The sequence below is a fragment of the Mastomys coucha genome, unplaced genomic scaffold (assembly GCF_008632895.1).
Source record: "Mastomys coucha isolate ucsf_1 unplaced genomic scaffold, UCSF_Mcou_1 pScaffold21, whole genome shotgun sequence".
NCBI lineage: Eukaryota > Metazoa > Chordata > Mammalia > Rodentia > Muridae > Mastomys > Mastomys coucha.
Window position 1 is genome coordinate 107,394,436 of NW_022196904.1, and position 9,061 is coordinate 107,403,496.

General features: G+C 47.6%; 1 protein-coding gene across 6 annotated transcripts in view; it reads right to left on the reverse strand.

Moving 5' to 3' along the window:
• Syt17 (synaptotagmin 17) overlaps positions 1-9,061 on the reverse strand; it is a 66,504-nt gene that overhangs the window by 56,005 nt on the left and 1,438 nt on the right. For 2 of the 6 annotated variants that reach the window (XM_031388040.1, XM_031388034.1), the window contains exons 2-3: positions 5,004-5,021; positions 4,255-4,403 (exon numbers count right to left, since the gene is read on the reverse strand). Coding sequence is in view for 2 of the 6 variants with exons in the window: in XM_031388034.1 (XP_031243894.1) it covers positions 4,255-4,403; positions 5,004-5,021 (167 nt within the window). In the remaining 4 variants the exon portion in view is untranslated. Of the gene's footprint in view, positions 1-4,254; positions 4,404-5,003; positions 5,027-5,206; positions 5,456-9,061 lie in introns of those variants that run through there. The other 4 variants (XM_031388035.1, XM_031388038.1, XM_031388036.1 and 1 more) reach the window with 4 other exon arrangements.

Below are 9,061 nucleotides of genomic sequence, written 5' to 3' on the forward strand. Positions count from 1 at the left end.
GACATTTAAACTTACAAGGAAACAAAAATGTCTTGGGGAAAAAATGCAAACTTTGAATTCTACAGGATCTTTGGGCGAGCTGGGGCTGATTTAACTACTCCCGGAGGGAGGAAAGGTAACCATCAGACAAGATAGGCTGGAAAGGGGACTGGATACTTTGCTGGCTGTGTGTGGACAGTGGATGAAGCATGCAAGGCAGGAGCATGGGGACAGGGGATGGGGCAGGACCAAACTGGAGTGACTTTCCCTTAACCTCTGGATTGAAAGGCCCCTGGACCCCTGCCTGCCTGTGGCCCTGCTTCCCAGTTGCCAAGTTTCACTGTGACAGCCACCTCCTCCTATGAGACTAGCATACCTTCAACATCCTTCAGCTTAAATGTCACCACTTTCCAGATCCACTCAGACACAAGTGCCTGTGAGACAGGGGCTGCCCCACCTCGGTGCTCCTCAGATACCCTGGGCCTCTCTGTTCCCTCTGCCTAATGTGCTTTTCCTGGCTCTTCTCTTGTCCAGTATCTATCTGTTTCAGTGGCCCCCTTCTCTAAGGACCACGACCTTGCTCTTGTGACTTTTCCTGCCCCTCTGTGTACATCTTTCATTCTCTTCAATGCTTCACTGTCATCTTCAGGGCCAGCTTGTGTTTTACATCTCAGAATGATCTGGGGTCAGCAACACTGAGGTGTCCTGTCACTCCTGAACAGTGGGATCTGCACTCTGATCAAAGCGGGCAGGGACTGGTGTGTGGCACCTATGGTACCCACAAGCTCTATCTCAGGCCATTCTCTGAGCAATCCTGCAGCCAGCTATTATGAACTCCCCCCCCCCCTTGTAAATGGGAAATGCAAGCTTGTGGGAACTGCTTTGCCTGTTGATGAACCATGGCGTCCCAGGGGATCCCAGCTATGCTCCAGTCCAGATGCATGTGTTTCCTGCCACAGCTGGGCATTCCCTGGGCAACCCATGAGAACCTTGCCTAAAGTAGTTATTCCATAAAGGCTTGTTCAGCACATAAACACTTTGGCTTTCCTTCACTCTCCCATAAGGATCTTCCTGGCACTGCTTCAACAGAGCCAGGTAGACTGTGCAGCCACCAAGATCTTCACCTATCTGTATGACATTAATACACGTGTCCCTAGAGATCTCACCCAGAACACACACAGAGGTCAGTTCATCCACCACGTGGCACCGCATGGAGACGAGCCCCAGATGTCATAGCAGGAACAGCCTCTCTCAGCCCAAGCACTTGACATTTCTACTTCCTGTCTGTTTGATAACATGTAACTGCCCACTTGGTAAACAGATCTGGAGAAAACACAAGCTGCGGATCTGCCTTTTAACGATTGAACCTGCCTCCCCCTATACACATATCTGTTCTTCTTTACACTGTGTTAGATGCCAAAATAAATGAAGAGCCACTCAGGGCCTGGGGGAGCCTGGCTCTTCCTGGGAAGCAGGAAGGTTGCTTACAGCTGTTCACCTTGCAGACTGTCCAACTCCAAATATTGCAATGCAAAATGCCATAGCGTTGGTGGGTAACCTGACTTCCACACTTGCTCTAAGTCCTAGACAAAGTTGAAAAGTCCCTGAGCCTATTGACAAAAGCCCATCTAACCCCATGAAGATGTCAGTGACTCATACACAATATGCACTCAAACAAACAAACTACAGGGCTGGAAGATGGTTCAGTGGGTAGTATCTGTCACTTAGTGCTAAGGATCTGAGCTCAGATCCTAATGAAGGCCAGCATTCCTACTGTAAGATAAGAAATAGATATAAGGACCTGATGTGTATAGTGGAGAACAGTAAGTCACATTGTCTTTAGGTCGAAGGTGAAGACTTATCCTATGACCTCTATGTGTACTCACAAAATGTACACATATGCACACATACCATACACCAAAGATCAGATGAAGATGAAGGGAAGAACCACCAAGGGAGCCGAGCCTCACTTCTCTGTGCTGATGACTTAAGAGGCTTTCTTAGTCTCCCCCTAAGGTTTGTCAACAGGTCTTTCAACTGTGCACACAGACACACACACACACACATTTGTGCATATATATTTGGATGTCTTTCCCCTTCTGTTTTGTCTCTGGTTTGAGAATCAAACCTTGAACCCCAATTATGAGGCAAGCACTGAACTCCGTGTCCCCAGCCCTTGAGTTTCTGAGAGAGCATCGCTGTGCGTCCCAGGCTTGAGAGAGCATTGCTGTGCGTCCCAGGCTTGGACGCACAGTCCTCTCACCTCCATTTCAGGACTGGGAATACAGACAAGACACTGTACCTGGCTAACAGCTATTCTATTGAGTGACTAAGACACGTGGCTTGTAGGATCCAAATATTCTGAGCCACTCTGATATAAGGACACTATGAAATGGGACTGTCTCTCACATCTCAGCTCTGTGACACCTACTGGAGTCACGCCACAACTTAGAGATAAATTGTGTCCTTAAGATCAGCACAAGGTGTTTGTTGACACCCAACAAGACAGAAAGGATGTTTATAGATATCTTGGTCCTGGGCTAAATGCATTCTGAAGATAGCTCATTCACATTTGTTTTTGAGACAGGGCCTCACTATGTAGCTCAGGCTAGTCTTGAACTCACAATCCTCTTGCTTCTGCCTTTCCAGTCCTGGGCTTAAAGGTATACATTACTATGGCTAGCCTTCTTCGTTTACGCTTAATTACAGTTTGTAAAACAAATTATTTTATTATTCACATTCTCTAGTTAAGGAAATCAAAGCCAAACCAGGATTTATAAAACTTACAATCATAAAGCCACGGGCATAGCTCAGTTGGTAGAATGCTCGTCTAACATGCTTAGCTCTGTGTGGTGGCACATGCCTGTAATTTCAGCACTTAGGAGGTAGGTGCAGGAAGATCAGAAGTTCAAGGTCATCTTTGGCTACATAGCAAGTTCAAGGCCAGTCTGAGCTACCTGAGACTCTATCTTAAAAAAATAAAAATGAATAAGGCCACCATGCTTTCAATCCCAGTACCCAAAAGGCAAAGGCAGGCAGAGCTTTGTGAGTTCAAGGTTAGCTTGGTCTATAAAGACAGTTCCAGACAAGTCAAGGCTACATAGTGAAATCCTGTCTCAATAATAAACAAACAAACAAGCAATAGATGTTCCATCATTTTGATCATCAACAAAGTCTCAAGCACTCTTAAGTACTTTTCTAAACACAAATTCATCAAACCTATGTGGTAAGTACTAATTTTTTTTTTACTGTCCCATTTTACAGATGGAAAACCAAGGCTCAGAATAATCAAGCAACTTTCTCAGAGCTAGAAAGCTGCCATAGAAACTGAACTTGATTGAGCTCACACTGACACGAAGCCACTGTATTCTGGAAATATCTGAAACTTGCTTCTAAAAGGAGCACACATGCCATGACCTCTGACCCAGAGGAAAGATGGGGCTCCAGGGACTTCTGGGATTTCAGCCCAAGATTCAGATGAGACAGTTGCAAGTGCTACCCTTAGATTCCTGTCTGTTCGTATCCAGCACCATCTCCTCTCTGGGCCTCCCTCCCAGAGTTCCCAGCAGCTGTTGTTGATTATTGCTAGGTCTTTCCCAGCCCTGGCCTCCTGGCTCCTCCCCAGTCTCTGACCACATCCCTCTCCCTGCCACAGAGAGGTGGATCAGACATGTGGCTGAGCTTCAAAACTGCATTCCCAAAATATCTGAGCGACTAGCAGATGGAGAAGTTGTATTCGGATGCAGGAGGGGAGTGGATTAGAAATAAAAGGAAAGAAGCCGGGGTGAGCACCGCCAGCACTAGAGGCAGGATGGGCTTGGGCCTCCCTCCTTGGGGGTCCAGGTTATGAGATCTTTTTTAGGCCAGCCAAAAGCAACATCAGAAAGGTGCTCGTATCTCAGATTCACTGAGCACATACTTGGTGCAGGCCTGGGGCTGGGCCTTAGGTCAGTCTGCCACACTACCTGGGAAGGGGCAGTTAGACACTGTTACCTTCACAAAGTTCTTCAAAAAAGAACACAGATCCTTTTCTGCTTGGATACTTAGACTACTTAAAGTGTCCCCAAGATTAGCATCACCCGGCTAGCATCTCAGAATCTTGGTGTGAGCAGGAGCCTCGCCACCAGCTGGTGCTACCAGCTGGCCCACAAATGAGGGGGCACAAAGAGGCTCTTCTTGGCTATGTCCATGGAAACTCAGTGTATCCCCCATCCTGCCCACCCTCCAGTGGAGAGGCTGCTGGGAGGTAAATTTCCAAGGGGGGTGGTTACTCACAGCCATGGAGGAGTCTGGGCAGGGAAAGGTCCCAAGATCTCCACTTCATCTTCACTGGACTGGCAGCAGCTGGACTCATAGCACCTCTGACAGCAGTGTTGACAAGTCCAGCCGCACAGCAGCACGTCAGAGATTCTAGAAAGAAAGCCCTGGGGCCATTGGGGGAGGAAGAGTGAGAGGAGAGAGAACACCCCAAATTATAAGCAGCCCATCTGGGATTGCCCCACCCATGATAAATAGGTACCCCAGAGCAGAACTGCTGATAGGAGAAAAAAATGTTCTCTCTTATTTATGCACTATGGCATACGGGATGGCAAACAGAAGTGGCTGCAGTCATTCGGAGCAAGCAGAACACGTGCAGGTGTTTGCCTTTGTAGTTTATGTGTGTGCCTTTCTTGACAGGTGGGAGGTTATTATGACATGGAGAGGGCCAGACAATATGTTCTCAAACACACAATGTATAGGGTTCTCTCCTGGCAAAAGAAAAAAAAAGATACTTCAGGAAAAATAGCCCCAGAGACATGCAACTAAAGTAGGGAAGTCCAGTTGAGTTGGGACACACATGCTGTCTGTCCAGCGATGCCCCTTTTGCCAGGGTCTCCCTTTTTGTAGAAGGGAATAGAAACTGTACCCTTGTTAATATCCTGTGACTCAGTACTCAATCATGCCCTAGCCCCACACCAGACTCCAAACAGAAAGGCAAGCATTTGATTAGAATCCAGACCAAACAGATGATTGAATTAACCCACCTCGTTCAGTGGTTCCAACTGCCCTTTTAGAGAGCCACGGTGAAGCCAGGAGGGAGGGGGTTGGGGGGAAGAGAGAGAGAGAGAGAGAGAGAGAGAGAGAGAGAGAGAGAGAGAGAGAGAGACCAGTTTAGCAATATTCCAGCAACTCAAAGAACAGCAAGACAAAAACAACAGAAAGCAGCAGCCCGCATCTTCACACTCACCATTCTGGGGAGGGAGCTGACTTAACTACCAAGGTATGGCTATGTTTGCAGGGCTGCTGGGAGCCTCTTGGTTAACTAACAGCGAATAAACGGGAACTGTGAGCGTTTCCATTTGATGTGCACCGTGTGCTGTTATGAATCAGAGCGGGTAGATAGCTCGTCATGCTACTCAGCACACAGCCACACTTCGGGGGACTCGCAAACCTTCCCAGACTGAAATAGCCAGAAGCCAGCCCAAGAGGGCCTGATTAGCTAAACTGACAGGCTGACTTCCCCGCCCCTGCCAGGGCCCTACCTTCCAATCCTGCTCCAATCCTGCTGGTAGAGAGCATCCTTCGACCACCCACAAATGGGGGAGGGGCTGGAAGGAAGCCAGGAGCTGGGCTTCCCTCCCTGGTGTGGTTCCACCCTGTACCCCATCTCCTTCTCATGGGTCCCCGAGCTCCAAGCTCCCTCCTCTTCATCCAAGAAGGGCTCCACTATGGATCCAGGATTTCTTTTCTTTTAAAAAATTGTAACATTTCTTTTGTGTGTGTGCATGCATGTGTGTGTGCGTGTGTGTGCATGTGTGTGTGTGTGTGTGTGTGTGTGTGTGTGTGTGTGCATTCACATTCACACACACCGTGGCACTATGTGGAGGTCAGAGGAGACCGTCCTCTCTCTATCTCCTCCACCTAGTTCCAAGGATCAAGCTCAGGTCATCAGACTTTGTGGCAAACGCTTTTGCCAGCTAAGACATTTTTACAGACCCAGGATTTCATCATGATTTCAAAGGAAATATGGTAGTATTAACCCACTCAGCAGGCGTCAAATTCTGATGACCAGCTTAAGACAGATCCCAGACAGGAAGGAAAGTGCAACTCAAGCCAGGGCTTTGGGGTGCACAGGGAGCCAGTAGGGAGGAGACAGTCTGGGTTTGTTCCCAGATGTTAACATCTTCTTGACTCTTGCTCACTCCCATCCTTCCTGGTACACAAAGCAAGGTGAGCCCTCTAAGGCTGGAGATAGCCCAGTCCAGCTCAGATTTAATACTGAAGCGTTCCCCTTGAGTTAATTTTTCCGGCTGCCTTCTGCCTCTATCATGTGATCCTGGTTCCCTTTGCCCATGGGTTGCAGTTTTCCTCACAGACCTTGTATATGCTTGGTTGCTCAATGGCTGTTCTGAGATAGGCTAACCTGAACTCTTGGTTCTCCTGCTTCACCCTCCCAAGTTCTGAGATTATAGACATATACTATCATTCCCAACTTGATTTTTTTTCTAAGTTAAAATAAAGAGAGTTAATTTTTCCCCATGTATGTGTGTACACACATGTACATGTGTGGCATACATACATTTTCCTGTAAGTAACTGTGCACATGTACATGTGAAGGACAGAGGTCAATGCCAGCTGTCTTCCTCAGTTGCTCTACCTTTTTTTTTTTTTTTTTGACACAGGGTCTTGACCAGGAAGGAATCTGGAGCTCATCAACTCAAGGCTGGTTGGTCAGTGAGCCACTGAATCCTCCTATCCCAGCACTAGGGTAACACACTACCACATTCAGCTTTTACTTGGGTCATGGGGATCTGAACTCAGTCAAACAGGTCCAATTGTTGAGAAAAAAAAAATCAAATCAATAATAGCATAGGTTATGGTGGTTCTATTAACTTTTAAAACTCAAGCTCTTTGAAGTGCAATGAATTGCCTTCTGGGAAAGTACTTAAGGGCACTAATCACAGATTCCATCCAAAGCTCAAACTCAGCCAAGCACTGAGTAAGGTGGGCCACAGAGCATGTGCCCTGGTGAGTTGGGAAGGAGGTGGGCTCCGAGCCTGGGTCATTCCTTTTGATGAGACAAGACCCTCGGTATGAAAATGCTGCATGGCTGCCAACCTCAAAGTAAACACAACTTCTCTGTGACTTCTGAGACAAGGTGATTTCTCCTGGGCACCAAGAACTGCCTCGGCAGGTACAAGCAGTAAAAACTGGCCTCATGGGGCTAGCATGAAAAAGGGCTTAAAGATGTTTGATATAAGCTAGGCATAGCATTTTGTGTACCCATCATCCTGGCTCCAGGAGTCTGAGGCAGGGAGGTTGTGAATTTGAGGCCATCCTGGACTAGACCACATTTCAAAACAAACAACAACAACAAAAACAAACAAAAAACAAACAAAACAAGCGAGGGAGTGTGGGATGGCTCAGTGTAAAGGTGCTTACCATCAAACCCAATGATCTGAGTTAAATCCCCAGGATCCATGGCATGGAAGGAGAGTGCTGACTCCCATAGCCGTCTGTCACACGGGCCCTGGCATATTCGATCCTCCTCAATCCTCCAGGTTCCCCCAAGCACCACAAAGTACGAATTTTGATATAAAATATTACTTTCCAGCCATCTATGGCATTCTAGCAATTTACAGGTGTGTACTCAGGACATGAGTGGCCAAAAGAGACCTATTCAGCCTTTTCTACAGCCGAGGTGAACACAGACAAGCCACCATAAGCTCCCTTGATGGTGTCCAGCTTTCTCAAAGCTCAGGTGCAAGATGGTGGCCCGGGAGCAACCCAAGGTGGGGACAAAGAGGACAGAAAAAAAGTCCGGAGTCCAGGGCCTCCTCCTGCCTTGTCACATCCTCTGGGCTCACTCTTCTGATACCAGTGGAGAAGTGATTGAAGCCAGGAATCATGAAGAGAAAATCCCAGGCACACGGAGGGAACACAGAGGAAACGCAGAGTTCAGCAGACTCTGGCTCACTCACGCCAGCCCTATGGCAGGCTGGTACACATCCTTCCAACAAAGAAGGACTCGTGTATTTCCTGACTTTCAGAAAGTCCCTGAAACTCATTGACCAAAATAAATAAAGCTTTGTGGGTGCACAGCCATGCCTGCTCTCTGACCTCCCTTTGTGCTTGCTTTTTTTTGCTGTTTTCCCAATTGAAAAACTGTGACCGAAGAAAAAGAATATCACGCTCTATGTTCCATAAAAGTTCAGACTTTTTTCTAAGAGGGAGGACAGGACCATTGAGATATTTGACTTCTACATCTTCCTCCCAGCCTATAGTTTAAATCCCACCTTGACTGCTAAGTAACTGTGTGGCCTTAACAAGTGACTTAACTTCTCTGTGTGACACATGGTAATTGAAGGCTGTGACTTACTATTGTAATCCTAGCACTCAGAAAACGGAGGCGGGAGAATGACAGGCTAGCCTGGACTACGTAGCAAGATCCTGCCTCAGAAAAGGAAAATGTATAATTCAACGAAGAACCATAAAAGCCAGTCTCACTGTTCTCTGCTCACTCTCTTGGGCATCAGAGAGGGCAGGGACTGAAACCTATGTCCTCAATGCTGGTCCATAATTGGCATCACCCAAGTAAGTGTCGACAAGCAACTATTGAATACATAGTCCAACAACTTTGAGGACTCAGTTAGATGTACTAACTAGGGTGACCTTCATTGAACTTGAAATCAGGACCGAAGAAGTTCATGAAAAGGCAAGCCATTCCTGGGGATCAAAGCTAGAAGAGGAGAGGGTCAGGTTCCACGAGGTGACAAGTCATCTGAGGAACTGGAACAAGGGAGCAGAAGAGTCTGGGGTGTGTGTGTCTGCAGTCCCCACTCCACTTCACCCTCAAGCTGAGGCTAGGGGACAAAAAGTGAGTCCCTGGACCTGGGCGCCACTCTGCTCCTCTTCCCTATGGCTAGGGGCAGCAAGCAGGCAGCCCTAGAAGCCCGAAGCTCTTCTGAGTCTGTTTGCCGGGTGGCAGTGGGAGTCTGGCCGTGTGACCTTGGCATGACCTGTCATTACTTTTTGTAAAGAAACTGGTTTCTTTGCTAAGCAGCACAGTCTTTCTCCACCCATCCCCTCTAAAGGAGTCGGG